This window comes from Silurus aristotelis, assembly GCF_946808225.1.
Source record: "Silurus aristotelis genome assembly, chromosome: 25".
Lineage (NCBI taxonomy): Eukaryota > Metazoa > Chordata > Actinopteri > Siluriformes > Siluridae > Silurus > Silurus aristotelis.
This window is the reverse complement of record NC_139598.1, coordinates 12305380-12328059: the sequence shown is the minus strand read 5'-3', so window position 1 is coordinate 12328059 and position 22680 is coordinate 12305380. Positions and strand designations below refer to the sequence as shown.

The 22680-nt window shown below is 38.1% G+C and overlaps 1 protein-coding gene across 1 annotated transcript in view; it reads right to left on the bottom strand.

The window, feature by feature from the left end:
* Positions 1–10306: 10306 nt before the first annotated feature.
* The window catches only part of tmem145 (transmembrane protein 145), a 32302-nt gene continuing 19928 nt past the window's right edge, over positions 10307–22680 (bottom strand). The window contains exons 11-15 of the mRNA XM_083529962.1: positions 21576–21669; positions 15331–15503; positions 14596–14716; positions 11817–12002; positions 10307–11553 (exon numbers count right to left, since the gene is read on the bottom strand). Coding sequence (XP_083386088.1) covers positions 11341–11553; positions 11817–12002; positions 14596–14716; positions 15331–15503; positions 21576–21669 — 787 coding nt within the window. The 3' untranslated portion in view covers positions 10307–11340. The remainder of the gene's footprint in view (positions 11554–11816; positions 12003–14595; positions 14717–15330; positions 15504–21575; positions 21670–22680) is intronic.

Below are 22680 nucleotides of genomic sequence, written 5' to 3'. Positions count from 1 at the left end.
ATAATTGTGACACAAACTTAAATTACTGTCTTTATTGATCGTACAGATAAAAACAATACATCATTCAAATCTGTAAAATGTCTATAATTTTATATATAAAAGCTTTCTGACTTGACTTGAAGAGGTGCATTTTCTCCGGTATCACCTCATTAACTGTCCGTGTGGAAACAGCAAAGGCTCTAAATGATGTCCACACATCTCTGCACTTATATAGCCTTTATATTTAATCACTGTACATATGCTTACATACATATCACATGCTGTAAATATGATACATGTATAACACCTCAAAGCTGCCAGTTTTGGGCACCTGATCAAGCCCTTAACTCACTACTGCTAATTTAGTAAATGAGATCATTAAGAGTCGCTTGGGATAAACACTTCCAACAGGAAGTGGCTATATCTCGCTATCTTTGTCTCTCTATTTTTTCTATCTAATTGTCTCTGTGTCTCTTTTAGTAAATGTCTCTGTCTCACTGTATATGTCTCTCTCTTGCTGTCTCTCTATTTGTTTCTCACTCTTTCTAAAGCTGTGTCTGTGTCTCTTTGTCTTTGTCTCTGTTTTTCCTGCTTATTTACATGTCTAACAAAGTTTTGAGTTTTGAAGTAATGCCATTAGTGATCTATGATGAAAGACTTTCCTGGTTCGATTCTTACCTCTAGTTTCATATTGAACATTATAAGAAGTTTTTAAAAACAGAACAATGAAAGATAATTAAAATTGGTTGCTGGTAAATCATGGTATATCAGTGGTGCAGGTGTTGGAGATGTGGTTCTTTACCTGAGTCACTTCTCATAGACTTCGAGTTACTGAGAGAATGTACAGGAAGGAGAAGTTTTGACCCTCTACCATCATGATCTAAGAGAAAACACTGGTCGCCTAACTATAGAAAAGCCAAGAGTCCAATAAGCAAAGGCATGTTTGCCTCTCCTGTGTTGGTGTAATGGTCAGTGAAGTGGTCGCTGCTATCTGACTCACCCGGTTCGATTCCTTTAAATTGTTTAAAAAGTTTTTAAAAAGAACCAACAAAGGTCCTTAAAATCAGGTTTTTGCAGGAAATCCTGTGGCTCAATTGGAAGAGCTTTACCTCTGGGTTGAGAGGTTGCCGGTTCAAACCCCGGCCAGGGTTCAAAGTTAAGAGTGTGGAAGGTTCTGTTGGCCGCAGTAAGGAAGATGTCAGAAATGGCTGCGTGGAAGGTTGGATGTGCTTTCGGAGGGTGTATCCTGAAGCAGGGGGGCAATATCCGGGCATCTGTCCCCCCGCCGTCTGAGAAGCTGAAAACAGGGGGTTATGAAGCAAAAACGTTCAAAAAAGTGTTGACTTAGTTTTGCATATATAGGGAAAAATTCTGCCAAAAACCTATCACCCTCACTTTTTTGAGGCTGTGAAACAGCCAGTATTCACAGCCTTTGTTTACCATCAACTACCTCATTGCTCACAGGACACTCCAGACAGCTTACCCAGTGTGGGGACAAGCCAGATTCAAACCAGCAACCCCTGAGCTCAGAGGCAAGGCTTTTATCACAAAGCCATGAAGTCCCACAAGGTACCTTCTTTTTTTGGGGGGGGTTTATCGTTTGTTTCATGCTTCAAAACAAGAAATTCAGACCAGACAGAGACACAGAAAGCAGGATTCGAACCCTGAACCCCACCAACAACGAAATACCAGTCTTAACCCACTGAACCATTTGGAAGGACCGGCTGCGACGATTGTTTAGAGCAGGAATATCTTTTCTTTCAAACCATCAACACAAGAATATAATGCTGAAGACAGACATAGGAAGCAAACCCATATCATGAATAGCAGGGACAATGTAGGATTCGAACCCTGATTCACAACATTAGCGAGGCACCAGCATTAACCCACTGAACCATCAGGAAGGACAAGCTGGGAAGCTTGTTTAGAGCAGGTCTATCTTTCTTTTTAACCCATCAAAACAAGAATATGAAGATGTAGGAATCAGGAATTTAACCTACCTCATGACTAGCAGACAGAAAGCCAGGTTTGAACCCTGACCACCAACATTAGCAAAGTACCAGCCTTAACCCACTAAGCCTTCAGAAAAAAACAGGAGGGGAAGCTTGATTAGAGCAGGTCTATCATTCTTTTTAAACCATCAAAACAAGAATTTAACGGTAAAGAAAGATGAAGAAAGCGAATACAGATGTAAGTAGCACAAGTTGAACCCACATTGTAAATAACAGGAAGAAAGCAGGATTCGAACTATGATTCCCACCACCAGCATGATCCCCACTTCACCCATTGAACCATTGGTGAGGACAAGCTAGGAACCTTATTTAGAGCAGGTCTATCTTTCTTTTCATCCCATTAAAAACAAAAATATATCGCTAAAGAAAGATGTAGGAAGTGAATCCTGATCGTGACTGGCAGACAGAAAGCAGGATTCGAACCCTGAACCCTACCAAAAGCAAGAAATCTGATTTAACCCACTGAACCATCAGGGAAGACAGGTCTATCTACCTTTAAACCATCAACACAAGAATATAAAGCTAAAGAAAGATTTAGGAAGCAGGAACATAACCTACATTGCAACTAGCAGGCAGAAATCAGAATCAGGCTTGTGAAAGCAGGATTCAAACCCTGATCCTCACCATCAGCCTTAACCTCCTGAACCATGGAAGAAATCAGACTGGGATGCATGTTTAGATGAGGCACAAGCCTTAAGCCACTGAGCGACCGCTACTGAAAAGCATGTGTGCTTTTTGGAGGGTTCATACTTTGTTTCATGCCAGCGCAGTAAGAAAGAAGGCATGTAGGACTGGCTTTGAAACCTTAATCACCAGCGTGGACTATATTAAGGACCATGTTCAGGCACAAGCCTTAACCCACTGAGCTACCACAGAAGTGCCGTTTTTTGGTGGAGTTATCTTTCATTAAAGACCATGAAATCAAGAAATTAATCCAACACAGAAAGAACAGAATTAAAATGTTTTCAGAGTGGACAAGCTCCAGAAGTTTTATTTACCAACACAGCAACCAGCTCAACCAGGAATCAAACTCTCAAACTCATCCTCGTGGGGATACTAAAATTAACCCACTAGGCTATCACATCCGTCTGTCCGTCCGTCCGTCCATCTATCTATCTATCTATCTATCTATCTATCTATCTATCTATCTATCTATCTATCTATCTATCTATCTATCTATCTATCTATCTATCTATCTATCTATCTATGATGTGAGGTCCAGTTAAAAGCTAAAACAGGTAGCAGTAATAACTACTTTTTACTTAAGTACATGTCAGAGCCAAAACTTCTTTACTTTCACTTAAGTAAAAAAGTTTAATCAGTACTTCAACTTTTACCTGAGTATTTTAAAACATGAGTATCTGTACTTCTACTTAAAGAATGTGTGTACCTTTGCCACCTCTGGTATTGTTACATAATAGTTAGGGACACTGTAGTATAAATTATAATTATATATTAGGGTGCAACTAAGGTCATGAGGGATCTCTGGGATATAAGACAACCAGCCTCGTCACTCACAACTTACTTGAGTAAACGGGTGTTGAGACGACAGCATCCAAACAGCCCAGTTCACCAAAAATTCTGTAACCATGATTTTCACAAATAGCTTGATAGCAGAAGAATCAGCAGACTTTGAGATAAAATAATAATAATAATAATAATAATAATAATAATAATAATAATAATAATAATAAAGATGGTTTATTGTGCACACACATAGACCTCCTGTGCAGTCTATAGGCTAAACATAACTTGGATGCAGTTTTTATACTGATGTATGTATGTATGTATGTATGCAAAACACATTCGGGATACTATACAAACATTTTTGTACTATCAGGTCTGATTGTCAGTGGTTTCTGACATCTTGTTGATTTGAAAATATTCCACATTTATTATTTGCTGTTATCATAATCTCCATTCTTCTGAGAAGATTTCTGGCACTAGATTTTTGAACGTGCTTGTGGAGATTTTACTCAGGGCACTCAATATCATCCACTCCAGCCCAAGTGCACCATATCTTCATGGAGCTGGCTTTGTACACAGGGGCATTATCATGCTGGAAAAAAGATCCGACAGGGATAGGCAGTTCTCCTGGAGCTGGTGCCGACTAGCATGTTTGGCGATGCTGTTTATGCGCTTTTCCAAAAGGTCCTGATTTAGGACCACTTGTAGACTGTGCACCGCACTTTACAGTGCCTGCCCTGCCCTGGCACCCTCAGGGATCTGGATCGTAACCCTCACACTTTCAGTGGTTTGGGGCACTGCCAGCACCGTAGCGGACGTGGGGGGTTCGCCGCCTCTCTGGTTTTCACTATCACCCCCAGCTCCTCTAGGGCTGGATGCTATGCTACAGGCGGGGCTGAAGCTGCACCGGTAGGCCTTTCCCTGTCACGCTGCTCCCGGGGGTTCTGGAGAAAGTTTGCCTGTACAGAGTCTGTCTCCTACTGGTGGCCCCACGGTCGCCGGGCAGGCTATGGTTTGCAGACTTGGTAGCCCTTCTCGAACAACCTTCCTGGGTGCTTTCTCTCAGAAGGGATCTTCTATCTCAGGCAGGTGGCACAATAATACACCCCCACCCAGAGCTGTGAAGGCTATGGCTGTGGCCCCTGAAGGAGCGCAGCTCCCAGGCGCCGGTCTCTCCACGAGGTGGTAGAGACCATTCTTCAATCCAGAGCTCTCTCCACGAAGATGCCGTACGCCACGAGGTGGCACCTGTTCACTGCATGGTGTGAACAACACCGCATAGACCCAGTTAACTGCCCAGTCAGCTCAATGTTGGAATTCCTTCATGAACAGTTTGAAGGTCTACATGTCTGCCATTGAGGCCTGTCATGCCGCCCTCATGGGGCAGTTGCTGGGTAATAACAGTGCCACGCTTTCTCAACGGCACCCAGAGACTTAGGCCTCCGGTGCAACCTAGAGTGCCTGAATGCGACTTGTTTTGGAGGCCCTGTGAGAGCCTCTCTTTAAACCTCTGACCAAGATACCTGTAAGGTTCTTCACAGCTAAGACTGTGTTCCTCTTGCCCATCTCCTCTTTTAAGAGAGTAGAGGTTCTTCAGGCCCTTTCTGTGGCCCCTTCTTTCCTTTAGTTTACTTCAGGCCTGGTCAGTGCCTTCCTCCACCCTAGATCAGGGTATGTTCCTAAAGTCCCCTGGGTCGTCCCACAACTCGGCTTCAGTCATTTAATCTTCCTCCCTTTCAGGCCCCAGACCGAGACCGAGCACTGGACATATACTGTACATACACAAAACAGAACTGTGGGGGAAGTCGGAGCAGCTGTTCTTCTGCAGTGGCCCTCCAAAGAGAGGTCAACCTATGAATAAGGAGATGCTCAGCAGATGGATTGTGCATGCTATTTATTCATCTTATGAGTCCTCTGGTCTCCCTGCTCCCTTTGGGGTCAGAGCGCACCCCACTGTGTGGCAGCCTCTAAGGCCTTGTCCTCTGGAGTTTTCCTCCAGGACATTTGCAACATTGCAGTCTGGCTTAATTGGACTCTCATTCCCAAAGCACTTCTGATGCAGCTGAAGTTCCTGAAGAGCACCGTTTTCAGGTTACATATGTGACCATGATTCCCCGAGGGAACAAGATGCTGCGTCTCTGTGCCACACTGCCTGCATCCCTGCAGCGCTTCCTTCTCTCTTTTTAGAAGCTGGCACTGGTTTTACTCCATGTGCTTTTAAGCTTCCTGGTCATGACGTCAGCTTTCAACAGGAGATGGACATCAGAGTTCATCCATGGCTTTTGATTAGAAAGCATTTAATGTGTTTGACGGTAGTGACATTGTCAATGCACTTGTTGATATGGTAAAAAACAGATGATGTGTAGATGTCCATATCTGTGTGAGAGTCCAGTGTGGCCTGTGAGGCAAACATGTTCCAGCCAGTATCCTGAAACTGCTGCTGTAGAGAAGAAATGGCTTTCTCTGGAAAACTGTGTTCACAGACAATGATTTCTAGAGGTTTTAATGAGCCCATGCAGTGATTTCTATTACAGAATCATGACTGCTATAGATGCAGTGCTGCCTGAGATTCTGAAGATCACAGGCATCCAATATTGATTTTCGCAATCCCGATTCTTTTATACTTTTTGAAGATATTATGTAATACAAATGATGAGCTATTCAACTGTTTTGTAAATGTATGTTAAGGAACATTATTCTAAGATTATTTTCCGATTTTTAGACACAGTCTTTGACAAATTGGTGAAGGTCTCCCCACTCTGACTCTGCCTTTCTAAGGTATACTATTTATACTATGTATTTATACCTCAGCTCTGGTTAGGAGTGCACAACAATGCCTGTACTTCTTGAGGAGTCTTAAGAAAACTCATCTATCCACAGGAATTCTAACGAGTTTTTACCGCTGCATCCTCAAGAGCATCCTGACCAACTTCGTCACTGTATGGTATGGAGGCTCCACTGTGTTTGAACACAAAGCCCAGCAAAGGGTGGTCAAAATCACCCAACGCTTCACTGGCACCCAACTACCTTCCATTGAGCACCTTCACCACAGAAAGAAATTGTTTTCTCTGGCCATAACTTTTATTGTTTTCACCCGTTTCATCAGTGGTGTGTATTTGGGTAGCAGGAACAAAAAGAGGTGATAAGACTGAGACAAATGGGGGAGGGGAATGGCCATGTATGCCTCAGGTACATTTGTAAATACCTGGTCCAGTGTGTTGTCCCATCTGGTAGAGCAGGAGACATTATTGTAAAATATTGGTAGCACAGATCTCAGGTTGGAGTGGTTAAAGTCTTTTGTTGAAAACGATGAAAGCTCCTTCGGGATGTGCAGACGATTGTTTGCAGTTCCTCCATTGCTAGTCTAGCAAAGCATCGCAATACTAGTACTCTGGATGATAAAATACATTCCTCATATTAAAATAGACATTTATAGATATGTCCAGTAGCAAAAACTCTGATCATTTTTATCTATCTTTAATGTTCATAACTTGCAAACCAGTACCACTTCTTCTTCTTCTTCTTCTTCTTTTTCTTTCGGCTGCTCCCATTAGGGGTCGCCACAGCGGATCATCCGTCTCCATACCACCCTGTCCTCTATATCTGCCTCTTTTACACCAACTACCTGCATGTCTTCCCTCACCACATCCATGAACCTCCTCCTTGGCCTTCCTCTTTTCCTCCTACCTGGTGGCTCCATCTTCAGCATTTTTCTACCAATATAATTCATGTCCCTTCTCTGCACATGTCCAAACCATCTCAATCTCGCCTCCCTCACCTTGTCACCACAACATCCTACATGTGCTGTCCCTCTAATAAACTCATTTCTAATCTTGTCCATCCTCGTCACTCCCAACGAAAACCTCAACATCTTCAGCTCTGCTACCTCCAGCTCCACCTCCTGTCTTTTACTCAATGCCACTGTCTCTAATCCATACAACATCGCAGGTCTCACCACAGTCCTATAAACTTTCCCTTTCATTCTTGCAGATACTCTTCTATCACAAATCACTCCTGTCACTCTTCTCCACCCACTCCACCCTGCCTGCACTCTTTTCTTTACTTCCCTAACACACTCTCCATTACTTTGCACTGTTGACCCCAGGTACCTGAACTCCTCCACCTTCTTCACCTCTTCACCCTGCAACCGCATCACTCCACTGCCCTCCCTCTCATTCACACACATGTACTCTGTCTTACTCCTACTGACTTTCATTCCCCTTCTCTCCAGCGCATATCTCCACCTCTCCAGGCTCTTCTCAACCTGCTCTCTACTCTCACCACAAATCACAATATCATCTGCAAACATCATAGTCCAGGGAGACTCCTGTCTGACCTCGTCCGTCAACCTGTCCATCACCACTGCAAACAGGAAAGGGCTCAGGGCCGATCCTTGATGTAGTCCAACCTTCACCCTGAACCAGTCTGTCGTACCTACTGCACACTTTACTGCCGTCACACTGTCCTCATACATGTCCTGCACCACCCTCAAATACTTCTCTGACACACCTGACTTCCTCATACAATACCACAACTCCTCTCTCGGCACCCTGTCGTACGCTTTCTCTAAATCCATTGCAAACCAGTACCACAGTCTTAAATAATCCAATAAAAGTTTAAATAATTAATTTGTTTAGAAGTTTGCTGGCATCTAGTGGCCAAAGAATAATATATGTATATATAAGATAAGATATATTTTGAGTACAGTTTATTATGAACTTCATGTTCACAGATTGGATATTTTATATTCTCATACTTGTGTATATGAGCTGATATTGATGTTTGACTTTTCTTAAACAGCTGGGGGGATAAGTATATTGTGAAGCATCTTCACACAAAACAAATGGATTTTCAACCAAGACTTAATTACTGAGAGCTCAAACATTAAGAAAAATAGAGGAGTAAGTCATATATAATTTGCAATATTTTATATTTATTTAATATTTTCTTAGTGTGGATTCTAGAATGCAGCAACAAGATTCCTTATTAGCAGAATCTTGTTGCTGCATTCTAGAATAATGGGATTTGGTGTTCATCCTGATCAGCCCTTCTATGCTATCACTATCTTGCTTCTACTCTTGGGTCATTAAATATCTTTGTAGTGAAGTTTTTATGGTGTGGCAGAGGTTGTGTGCTGGATGAGGCAATTCACATTGTATTGCTTTAGTGGGTTAATTACTGTGTTCTATTTCGTCTATAATATTTCTGAATTCATTGTAGTCATGTCAATACAAGCTCAAAATCAGAACAATTGATGAACTAATAATAGACATATACATTATATACAGTAATTAGAAAAGCATAATACTAATAATACTCCTAATCTTTGGTTACATTCATTTGTCACAATAGGTACAGAGGTGACACTGGGATTATGCGTTACACTATCTGAAAAGTCTAGACTGCAGGCAGGGAAGATAATAAGCCAGATGGTCCCTCTCCTCTTTAGTCCAGAGGATGTGGTGTTCATGGTTTCCAAAAAATTTAAATCCTAATCCTGAGCTTTGGCTCATAGAAAATGGCAGGGTTTCTTGAATTATGTTCATGCATGCCTTTTTTGCATGATTTTGCAGAGATTTAACCTGCATTTGTGAAACGACATGGCAAAATGTGTTCACAGACAATGATTTCTGGAGGTTTTAATGTGATTTCATGAGTGTTTTAAATGCAGTGCTGCCTGAGGTTCCGAAGATCACAGGCATGATTTTCACCAGATTCTTTGATACCTTTTGAAGATATTATGTAATACAAATGCTGAGATATTAAACTTTTTTTTGTAAATTTATGTTGAGGAACATTATTATGAAATTGTTTCCTAATTGTAGACACAGTCTTTGACAGATTGGTGAAGCTCTCCCCACTCTGACTCTGCCTTTCTAATATACATAATTTATACTAGCGCTGCAACAACTATTAGATAAAATATATAATAATCGATAATGAAACTCATTGTCAATGCAGCAAGTTCATTTGTTTAAGGAGAAATCCCCCATGCACTCCTCAACAAGCAGCCACTATAAGTTTAAAAATGTCAAAATTAAAGATAGGTAAAAAAAAGTTAAAAGTTAAATTCACTATGTGGCTTTTGCATTTTTTAAAGTTCATTTAAAGTTCAAAGATCATTATTATAAGCAAAAAATCCATTTAAAAAAAAAAGTTTAGTTTGTGTTTTTTTTCCCTTAAATCCGATTAATCGAACAAATTAATTGACTAAATAATTATCTAAATAATCGTTAGTTGCAGCCGCAATTTATACCCGATCATCTTACTGACATGTTGTCAATTAACCTAATTAGTTGCAAAATGTTCCTCAAACTGTTTAAATTATATAACACTTTTTAGACTTTTGTTGCAGCCATCAAATAAGAAATTACCCTTTTTTTTTCTCCGTAGTTTTAATATTTGATCTGTTTTCTATGTTCTATTGTGAATATTATTTGGATTTATGAGATTTGCAAATCATTGCATTCTATTTCTATTTACATTTTACACAGTGTCCCGACTTTTTTTGAAATTGGAGTTGTATAAAAATGTAAAATTTCAGCATTTCAACTTCATTATGTACTAATATATAAAGCTATATAAAGCTTAGATAAAGCTAAGGCACTCAGAAGAGACATATTGTACTGGGGAAGACGACTTATCATTCAGAAGAGAAAATTGTAAGTGATTTTCCATTTAAAGCCAATACACTGATGTTTACAGACCAATAGCTTTGCACACTAGAAAGATAAAATATTAAGACACCTGTGTGAAAAAAAAATCAATTCATTAGCAATATAATTACCTTGCTGCATTCATACTGAATTAATACAAAATAATCAATACATTGAAATAATACAGGCACAGTACGTAAATATTGTTTTTTATTAAAATCTGCTGTAAGACATAAAATGTGCCATAGTCTTAGTTAATGGAGAGTTACGTCACTATGACAAATAACCTCACCAGTAACATGTGATGATTTATCTGACATGCAGCAACTATATCTCATTCTCTATTACAGAAAGTAACAAACTTTACAGCACAAAATTCACTGTATCCTATTCAAATTCTTAAATACTTGAACTGCCTTCTTAATTAGGTGCCTAAATTGGTTTATAATTCCTATTCTGTCATTTTCTGCCTAAAGATTTGAATGAGAGCTGGTCATATGTGGTTTTACAAGGCAACCTGCTCCTGGTGTACCAAAGAGCAAAACTACTGAGGTGAATGTAGAATTGACTGCAGTTTACAAGCAACATGCATAAAAAATACTAAAGGCAATTATTGCACATATTAAACCAGAGACTGGTTTTGGAGAAGAAAAAAAACTTATTCCCCTTTGTAAAGCAGATTTTATCACCTATGTTAATCTCAATTAGGTTTTTTTGTAATTAAGATCAAATTTGTGTCTACAACTTACAACATACAAACTGAGGCAAATGATTATTTAATGAATTGTTGCCATTGGTTTCGAATACGCTGCTTCAGTTCCAAAAAAGAAACAAAAAAACAAAAAAGACATGTCAATACAAATATTAAGAGTACCACTTTTTAAAAGATGTTAACAAAAAAAAGAGCCTTTTTACACTTAAAAAAAAAATCTTACACTTCTATACATTTACACATAAAATATCTTTAAGTACCTTAAAACTTTGCATACTGAATATCTTACATATGTTATATACTGTGCTATGTACAACCATAAATGTCCTCTCAATAGTCACCTTTATCAGGCTGAAATATTTATTGCTTTTTATTTAGCACTTCATATCTCCTCTTAATGTTCTCCTGCTGCAAATCCTGCTGCACTTCTTCATTCTGGAGAGTCAAATGTAATACTCTGTCTTTAAAAAGCTGACCTGGTCGAACCAAAAGACCTAAATCTGCTTCACTATGCTTAAGAGACTGTTCTGCCCTGCATGCTGAAATATTCAGTAAAATGAGCGCTTAGCCTTGGAGGAGGCGACAGAGCCGAGCTGCTTGGTGGCATAGCAGAACTAAATGTTGTAAAGTCGACCGGGGACGATGTGGTGATGATCTTTTGCTCAGTGTTCAGAGCCATGTCTTGTCCCTTCCATCCCGTGGCCTCATTTATATTTTTTACTGAGACCTGTTGATCAGTGCGAAAAGAAATGATTACAACATCTCAAACAATGGGCATTAAAAAACTGGACTAGCACTATAAAGTGATTTCTGTCTCACATTACTCACTGATCTAACGCTTAAATTAAAATGCTTTATACAAGATATAAAGATGAAGCCTATCATTAAATCTAATGGGACAATCTCTACCTAAAACTGATCACAATGTACACCCAGAAGCTATTTTACCAATTCAGGTATGCTTGTTGTAATTTTTTTTTTTTTACTCACTGACTGGATGGAGAAGAGTTCAGTAAAGTTAGGCTGAGAATCGCCCAGAAACGAGCTGTTCCCATAGGCGTGATGAGGGAAGCTCTCTGCTCCCATCTCTTTAGGGCTCGACAGTAGAATTCCAATCTGAGATGTCCGCACATGATAGGGGAAATTCCTATTAGCTGCTGATGGACGAGTGATGACCTGTAGATTTTTTTAACGAAAGAGGGACAGAAATAAATATCCATATAAAAAACGTGGAATGTTTTACTTAATAGGTCAAATTTAGTATCAAAAAATAGGTGTGATTACAAATGTAATGTAAAATTTGGTGAACGTTACATTATATTTTATATTCCAGCACTTCTAGCGCACATAAGTCAATGTTTCAGGTTACATAAAACTAGGAAACTGCAAGTGTATTGACACTCAAAAACAATCTATTAGAGTGTAGGGTTCAACACAGGCAGGTGTAGTTCAGTATTTTATACAGTGTCTGTCAAAAAATTTGGAAACACCTACTTTGTTTTTGAGAGATACATGCATGTTTCTTTTGTTTATATGCAACAAACTAGGTATTTTAACTGTATGATTTACTTACATATATATATATATATATATATATATATATATATATATATATATATATATATATATATATATATATATATATATATATATACAGTATATACAGTATATATATATATACAGATATATACAGTATATACAGATGTTACTTTATTTCAATTGAAAGAATCCTCCCATAGCATAAGTAACAACTAGTAACATCCAGACAGTAATTTTCTTCAAACATTCAGCTAAAATACTTTGCCATGTCTTGTGTTCTTTGCTCGTTAGAGATTTCTTTTTGACCTTGCGAACCAGTTTAATTGGATTTAATTGCGTTGACTGTGCAGGCCATTCCATGATAGATAACACTCCAGTCAGCTCTCTTAATAATGCTTACAGAGGTTGCATGTATACTTCGGGTCATTGTCTTGTTGTATTATGAAGTTGGTGCCAATAAGCCGAAATCCACATTGAATTGCATGTAATGGTTGCCATGTTGGTTTAATATTCCTTTCACCTGGAATAAGTCTCCAACTCTCCCTGCTACAAAACTACCTTGTGGGTTTCTTGTCACTTGTCGGTTTCTTCTCTTCAACATCAGAAGGATTCTACCATTTTTATCCACACAGGCTGCTTGTTCGGTCTTTTGTCATTTCGAGACTGGACTAATCTAGTTTTCTTGCTAGCAGGTCTACCTCTGAACACTATTCGTCCACAGGAAATAATAGAAAACGCAGCTATGTGTGACTTATATCCCACACCCCCCCACTGCTGCACTCCCTCCACTGGCTTCCAGTAGCTGTACGCATCAGATTCAAAATACTGATACTTGCCTACAAAGCCAAAAATGGATCTGCACCCTCTTACCTCAAATCTCTCATCACTCCACGCACTGCACCCTGCTTCCTGAGATCGTCTAGCACTTCTCGACTGGTTTCACCTGTTCTCATGGTAAGAGGTAGCTATACATCTAGACTCTTATTTGTTCTGGCACCGAGGTGGTTCAAATGATGTTTGAACAGGTAAGTCACTGCCTATCTTCAAATGACAGGTGAAAACCTACATGTTCCTAATACACTTAAACTAGCACTTTTCACGGTTTGATTATACCTATAAAAAAAATCTTCTCTAGAGTTTTAGGCTGATGGTAATTTAAGTTTGTAATCTAGCTAAGTGTTAATTTGTTCTTTGATAAGAAACTCAAAGCGCTTTTGAACATCCAACCACCAAACCATTAAGCTTTCACCTCCATGTTTCACCGTGGGTGTGAGGCAGTCTGGGAACACGTCTCTCCTGTTCACTGTCTTACATAAGTTCTGTTAGAGCCAAAAATGTCCAAACCCTCTTTGAACCCCCGACCTGTAACCCAGTGCCTTAACCATTGAGCTACCACTTCCCTCTAAATTACCTAGTTTGTTGCATATATACCAAAGGAACGTGCATGTGTCTCAAAAACCTAAAAGACTATGTGTTTCCAGACTTGTGACAGGCTCTTTAATAGTTTGCAAAAAACAAACCAATGTTATTCCAAAGAGTAAAACTGGGACAAGAATAGTGGATGTGGACCCATGGCAATATGTCTAAATGTTACATATAACGACGTCTATAGTCAAAGTCAAGGGAGGTGTGATGACCTCAATTTGACAACAAGTTCTTGTATGTATGTACAAAAAAAGTCCACTCTAAGTAGAAATAGGAATGCTGGCGCTGGATGATAAAGTACAGGCGCCATGGTGAATTTCCTTCTCAGGTGAATGCTTTCTCAGCAAGTCGGGTTGTGGAAGCTATAAGTGCTGAAGGGCTTCTTAACAGCTTCACGGTGCTTAAGTAATAGAAAGTGCAGGAAGACTGAGTGGGCCTTGAGGTGGTCCGAGGACATAAAGTCATTGAAATATACAAGTTCTTTTTGTAAGCTTTTCCTGACTCTTCAGCTAAATGTAGTGATGAGAGCTACTGGCTGCCAAAGTGTGTAACAGAAGTAAATCAAGAACATTTAATTTCATTTAACAAGTTTAATGAAGTGTGTACAGCACTGTGCTCTCTCTCACTGTTGTTTCTAAATGGCGTTTGCCTGTCACAAACACTACAGATATTTTTATTTTTTATTGTATTCATATTGCACAAATCCTGATTTGACTGCAGCTGTAGTGATTTACACTGATATAGGTGTAGAATATCATACTTTGTAAAAAAAAAAAAAAAAAAAAAAAAAAAAAAAAACCCTTACTAAAAAGACGGTGTGGGCATAGAGGTGGATGCCGAGCTGAATACCATTGACAATCTTCTCCCGAGCCCATCGAGAAATGCCAAAGTTAGCAATAAGTGCAATGACGGGTACAGCAAAAAACCTGGCAGAAAAATAAAAGTATGAACTATTATACCACTATAAACCATTTAAAACATGTATACTTAACAAACAGAGGCAATGCATTATTTGCTGCTAGTTCACATTAAGGTTTTAGCATTGTAGTCTACACAATTGTGATAGAAGAGTATCTGCAAGAGTAAAAAGGAAAGTTTATAGGACTGTGGTGAGACCTGTGATGTTGTATGGTTTGGAGCCAGTGGCATTGAGTAAAAGACGGAGGTGGAGCTGGAGGTAGCAGAGCTGAAGATGTTGAGGTTTTCGTTGGGAGTGACGACAATAGACAGGATTAAAAATGAGTTTATTAGAGGGAGAGTGCATGTAGGACGTTTTGGGGACAAAGTGAGAGAGGCGAGATTGAGATAGTTTGGACATGTGCAGAGGAGGGACATGGGGTATATCGGTAGGAGAATGCTGAGGATTAAGCCACCAGGAAGGAGGAAAAGAGGAAGACCAAGGAGGAGGTTTATGGATGTGGTGAAGGAAGACATCCAGGTAGATGGGGTGAAAGAGGCAGATGTAGAGGACAAGGGGGGTATAGAGACGGATGATGCCAATAATGGTTGTAAGAAAATGTAGTGCTTCTTTTACACTCACCAGAGAGTGTATGCAGCAAAGAACGGGATGTAGAACGGCTGCTTCTCTGGGTAGTGCTTCAGAGACACCAGTACCGCATAACAGAACCACACATATGCCAGCAGCTGAAGGCTCATCAGCCCATATCCAGCAGGACTGTCATAAGCATATAGTACTTCACCTGGGTCAAAGAACTAAAGAACATTTATAACATAAACTGAGTCAGATGCAGTTATAAAAAAAGCAGTCTAATAATACACTCACAAACAACAGTTAAATGGGTATAATAATTGAAATAGATGGATAATTCACACCATTTGGCATACATCCTTATCCCTGACAGCTTACAATTATCTCATTTATACAACTTAGTAGTTCAAGTTAAAGGGCCTTGCTTAAGGGGCCCAGCAGTGGCACCTTGGATTTGAATTTATGACTTTCCAATCAGAAGTCCAACATCTTATCCACTGAGCTACACCTTCCCAGTCATTGGCATTTACAATAGATATTACATAGATATTTGTACTAATTTATTTTGTACCTAATTAAAGATAAAACATCCACTTAAGATAAGATAAAAATTCACTTAAGATAAGTTGCTCCATATAGTTGAAAAAAATGATCTGAGAAATTGTCAACAGAATGCATTCTGTTAATCTATATACAAGAAATAAGAAATAATCTAAGTGGGATTATGCTACTCTAGCCAAGTCTGATGGAGCAACATAAGACCATGCTACACAATATAAAAAAAGGACACCTGATCATCACAACAACAATGACAGTTTGTTGAACATCCTATTTCAGATGTATTTCCTTTTTGCTGTTATAATTACTTCCACACTTCTAGGAAGAATGTACACTAGATTTTGGAGCATGGTTGTGGAAATTTCTGCTGATTCAGCCACATGTACATTAGTGAGGTTGGGTACTGGTGTTGATACTCCAGGTTTTAACCCCCAAATGGGTTTAAGTGGTTTTGAGGTCAGATTTTTGTTCAAGACACTCAAGTTCTTTCACTCCAACCTTGGCAGAACAAGTCTTCATTGAGCTTGCTTAGTACACAAGAGCATGAACAGGTTTAATCCTCATATTTCCAGTAAAAGACTAATGTTACAGCATATGAAAAAATCCTACACAATTGTATGTTTACAAACTTGTGGCACAATTTGTAGAAGAGGAACATGTGATGGCCATAAACTTAACAGAAATCTGGATCTACATCTTTATTTAGCATGGCAAAATGAGACTGACAAAGATTCCTGGAGAGATGCCAGAGCAATACTTAGAACTCTAATCGGATAATACAACTTTCACAGGGCAAAAAGTTGCAAATCATTGAAAAAAAAGGCAAGTAGTGCTGAGAAAATACAGACTGTAAGGTATGAGGAATCTTAATTTGAACATAATATAAATTTAGGAGGACTGCTAAAGCTTATAATCTTGGCTGCATTTCTTGGAAACTACAAATGTTTGAGGGCATCTGAAAAATGACTAGTAGCTGGGAAATCAATCCAAAACGCAGATAATTTAAAGACGCAAGAGCAAATAACAAATTGCAGTGTCTCCCTTCCACTGGTAGTGTTATTTAGTGTTATTATAGTCAATAAACTAAAAATAATGGGCTCTCTTGGCAGGATGTTAATTTGTCTTTCGTACCCACACACCTTTCCTATTAGTTTAATAGAAGTTTCTAAATACACACTACATGGACACCAGACTTTTCCAGCTATGTGGCTCTTTCCCAAACTGCTACCACCATGTTGGAGGTACACAATTGTACAGGATGTCTTTGGATGTGGTAGAAATACATATTTCTTTCACTTGAAATAGGAGACCCAAACCTGTTCCAGAATGATGATACCCCTGTGCTCCAAGTGAACTCCATGATAATATGCTTTACATGGGCTGAGAGTGGAAGATCTTGAATGGCCTGCTATAGAGCTCTGACCTCAACCCTCAATTCTATGGGATCCTTGGGATGAATTGGAACGCTGACTGCCTCCCAGACATTCTCACCATACATTAGTACCTGACTTTACTAAAGCCCTTGTGCCTGAATGAGCACAAATCTCCATAAACATGCTCCAAAATCTAGTAGAACTTCTTTCCAGAAGAGTAGAGATATAACAGCAAATGGGGACTAGATGTGGAATAATTTGTTCAAAAAGCACATACTAATCTTATGGTCAGGTGTCCACCAACTTGTGTGTAGATTTTATTAGTCCACGCGCCCACTGCCACAAATGGTTACGGTTATTATTCATGATGCTGCGATGACGGTGACTCTAGAACATGCTCTTATGCCAAAAACAGAAAAATTAAGAACTGATCATGAGGAATGTTCTAGATACAGCAACATGGTTAATAACCATAACAATTTGTGGCAGCAGGTGTGTGGACAGGCACGGTGCAGGTGTAAAAATTCAATCGTTTTATTTTATTCCAGATTATGAGAAACTTAAAATTACAAAAAATTAAGTCGTCATAAAGAGAAAACAACTTCTGTTATGTCGAGATCACAAGAAAACAAAAAAGAGAGAAAATATTAAAATGTTTTATATAATCATAAAGAACACAAATTTAATTAATATACTTCACATACTTAATTGATATAAAAAGTAATTTTTACTGAGTTAGTTCCTGTTTTTTATCATTGCTGTTATAACATTACACTGTTCTTTATAATCATTGCCTGCTAAAATCTTTCATGGAACTGTTTTGTTTAAAGTCAGCAAGCTAATTATTTTCATCTAGTCTCTCGCCTTCGTCAGAATGCAACAATAAACATAAGTAAATTAAAAAGAAAATCAGAAGAATTATAAATTTGTTATAAAGTTATAAAATGTCAAGCTATAATTTTTGTATGATTCGTGATAGAGGCTTTGAGATTATAGCATTAGCAGTGCTTATCCAGAAGTTACAGAAGATGAGTGATAGTGAGAGGAGTACTAATTAGGCAGCGGAAAGTCTGAATGCCTTAGGCAGGCATAGAGAGCTCTTAAGTCTGCTATTATAGCCTCAGGTTACAGGAGAAACTATTCCATGATGCGAAATGCGCTAGGGAGCCATGTACTTGGAGCCCAAGGCACTTGTCATTTCAGGTAAATTTAGGGTATGAGGCAAGGACGGCTTTTTTTTTTTTGTGTGTGTGTTATTCAGTAAAAATAGATCAAGTTGCAAATGATGGTCTATGCTTGTAAACAGTTATAATACATGGTCAAAAACATCAGCAAACAGTGTACACTCACACAAGCAGGATCTCAGAGCCAAAGACAAAACACAGTTTAATCCAAACCTTGATTTTAACCAAGATGACCCTAGAATGCTAGTAGTGGCATTGGATGTGGGTTTTATAAGTGTTTATATGAAGTATTTAAGTGGTGATTCCAGGTCTATAGGTGATTGTGAATCTAGCGGTGAATGTGCGTATTGAGAGTTCGGCTTATGCACATTTTTTTTCATTTTTTTTTTCTATTTTGCTCTGGGTTTGTACTATCACAACTGCATGATTTGGTTATTATTGAGACTTAGACAGGTAAAAAAAATAAATTGGAAATTTTTATAATCCATTGCAATATCTATATTTTACTACTGTATCTATATTTGATCCATTCCTGCAGTGCTGTCCTTGTGCAATAAAATAATAGCTGATAATTCACAATAACATGTATGAATTAAATAATAAATCATTTAACAATGAGAAACAATTATAAACAATGAACAATTTCCTAGTTAATTATAACATTTGCTGAACTGCATTCACCAGCAGTGAGCAGAGATCATGTAGCAGCATGCCACAAATGGCCTCATGGCATTATTATATATCCAGGAAAGGTCTGAGTTAGATACTTTGGTTTGCCTTAAAATATACAATCACCACTTTTACATCATCAGTCCAGGCTTGTATTTCATTCTTTAAGTCAGTCTTATAAATAAAGCTAAAATGGATTGAATATCAGCAAAGGTGAAAGAGCAGTTGCTTTTCTATCCAATAGTTACAGGAGTAACAGAAACTTCATCTTGTCATGCATAAAACTTTATCCAACCTGCTATGGCCAGTATACCGTATGACCATGTTTAGAAAACTGCATGTGTACAATGCACTCAAGTTTGTGTTCCATTTTATGCAAATAATATTTGCAGTGTTCGAGTCAGTTCGAAATATTTGCATTGATTTTTTTGACAGCGGTGACAAGGACACACAGACACTAGCAGCAGTCTCTGGTGTAAACAATGTCAAAATAGTTTTTAGGCCAGCACTTCACACAGTTTGGAAGTTCAGAGTTTTACAAAATATCGGGTTAGAGTTATAATATGTTAAATAGCTATCTACAGAAGCTAACAAACAAAATGCATATAACAGACCAAGCTAATGGCAACAAAACTGACCCTTTAAAGAATAACAAGATAAAAACAAGCTAGTTTTTTCAGAACATAATGCTAATACATGTTAGGACCCCCTTACAGCCTCTGTGGCAAGGATTACACAAAAAAACATTCCTCTGAGATTGTAACTTTAATTCATCTGATGTAGATTTGACAGCATATTCATACCCTGAATGTTAACAGAAGATTCAAAGTATTAATATGCTGTCAAATCTGCATCTGATGAATTAATGTCAACGTGGAACACAATCTCAGAGGAATGTTTTTTTGTGTAATCCTTGCCACTATAACAGGTACAGAAAGTGTTCTGTTAAAACATGTGTATTGATTGTTATAATTCTCACAAAATGTTTTTTTATATATCTGGTGTACCTGCCTGAATGAGCACCTTTCCCCTTTAATTGCTGTGATGTCATCATGGGCCTACATAATTTCCTGTTTTGTCTCCTCCTCTTGGCTCCTGCTAATCCTCATTAATTTTTATTTTAATTGTTGCTTTTATGTCTATATCTTTATTGCAAATTATGTGTATTATATAATTTTACTTACCTGTGTGGTTATTTTTGTCATTTTGGTAATTAAATCTACATCACATTTGTTTTATAGAGCAAAATAAGGGTGATTGTACTCAGAGGCTGCTTTTATTTCTTTTTACATCAGGTATGTTTTCTCTGTATTTTTCTTCTTGGCATTGTTAATGCATGGAAGAGAGCAAAATAAGGGTGATTGTACTCAGAGGCTGCTTTTATTTCTTTTACATCAGGTATGTTTTCTCTGTATTTTTCTTCTTGGCATTGTTAATGCATGGAAGAGAGCAAAATAAGGGTGATTGTACTCAGAGGCTGCTTTTATTTCTTTTACATCAGGTATGTTTTCTCTGTATTTTTTCTCTTGGCATTGTTAATGCATGGAAGAGAGCAAAATAAGGTTGATTGTACTCAGAGGCTGCTTTTATTTCTTTTACATCAGATAAAAGCCAGTGAAACCGCCGCCTGTTGTCCTGTGTCTGTCTCCACTACACTACACAACGCAGAAAAGTGATTTTATAACTGGTGTCGCGAGCCACCGGTTACACCACAGAGGCTGTAAGGGGGTCCTAACATGTATTAGCATTATGTTCTGTAAAAACTAGCTTGTTTTTATCGTTATTCTTTTAAGGGTCAGTTTTGTTGCCGTTAGCTTGGTCTGTTATAAGCATTTTGCCAACATAAGACATAACATATGTCCTGTAACATAAGCCAAGAAAGCATTCCCCACAGCATTACTCCACCTCCACCATCCTGAACTGTTCACACTATTCTATCTCAGTCCCTCGATTTATGATAGTAATGCCAAACTCAAACCATACCATCTGCACTCTTGTTCAAATAAAGATTCATCATACCAGACAATTTTTTTAATCATCTGTATAGTTTTGTGTCCATTTTAGCCACATCATTCTGCTTTAGAAGGACAGGAATGAAACCTGATGTGGCCTTCTGCTACTGTCACACATTCACCTTGAGGTTCAGTGTGCCGTAGAAGTGTGTCTGCTCACTATAGCTGTAAGAGTGTCTATTTTCAATACCTTAGCCTTCTCAGCACAAAGCAGTGTGAAAATTCTTCTCTGACCTCTTTAAGGAACAATGCATAACCATTTGTGCTTTACTTATATAGGACTTATACAAAGAAAACCTTCAATAGTTCAACATTTTCAGAAATATTTCAATCAGCCCATATCTTACCATAAATAATGTAACCAAAGTCAAAGTAATCACATTTATTGTCCAATCTGATGTTAATTATTGTAAAGTATTGATTGTAGATTGTTTTGATTTTGCTATTTTGCATGCAAACTGTTAAAAACATTTTTTTTTTAAAAAAGGAGTAATTATTACCTCAGCTTCATATATGAAGAGGATGATGTAGGTAATTGTATAGATGGTCATGTAGATAGATAGCTTGATAGAGCCACTGTGACTTATTCTTCCTCTAAATGGGAAAGAAAACAGAGAATCGGTTACTGTGTGTATTTTAAAATCTTAAAAAATACAGACATTATTTTACTGCAAGAATGAATATGAGATTACTTTGTCCAGTGTACCAGCACCTGTGTTTTGTAGCATGCAATTTAATGTGTGACAAATTGTGACATTAATAGATAGACGGATAAATGCCTCATTAAATATGTCCACATATGTTACTGCAGTCCTAAAAGCCATGCTGGTGTGTGCAAGCAGTAAATATAATAAATATATAAATATAATGTGTGAAGAGTAAATTCTTATCTTTTGTGCATATAAGCAGCTCCTACATTACTGCCACCTTCGGTAAAGAATGGGCTTATATTCCAATATAATAAATTCATTTTAAGACATAAGAGCACTTATATTTCTTAACTAAAACTAATGCATCACAAATATTGGCACTCCTAGTGTTTAGTCATTTTACCCATATCCCTTTGCCAACACAACACAACAGCACTCAGTGCTCTTTTATAATGCTTAATGAGAATAAAGCACAAGGGGAATCTGAGACAGCACCCCTCTAGATCATCCGGAGTCTTTGTTTTGGACCATTGTCCTTCTGGAAGATTTAATTAGTTTATAACTTGGCTGAGACAGACACATTTTTTATTTAAATGCTTGCCACTTTAACTAACGTCCTCAATGTACATAAGGTAAATTACACTTGTATCCTTTTCCAACAGCTACAGCTGTTTATTGTTCTAAATAATGTATTGCTCTAAAAGTGGGCAAAAGCTAATTTCTTTCTATTTTAAGTATCCACAAAGACACAAACATCACTATTTTACCCATGTTTACCAAGGGCTACAATAATTATGGTGCTTACTGCAAATGTACACATTGCCATTTTGAAAAGAGCAAGGATGTCAATTTATATTAAAACAAAAATATTAACAAGAATGGGACTAAAAGTCTGTGCATATAAATTTTTTAAATGTCTTATTAAATATCTCGCTGGATAACTATGGTTAGCTAA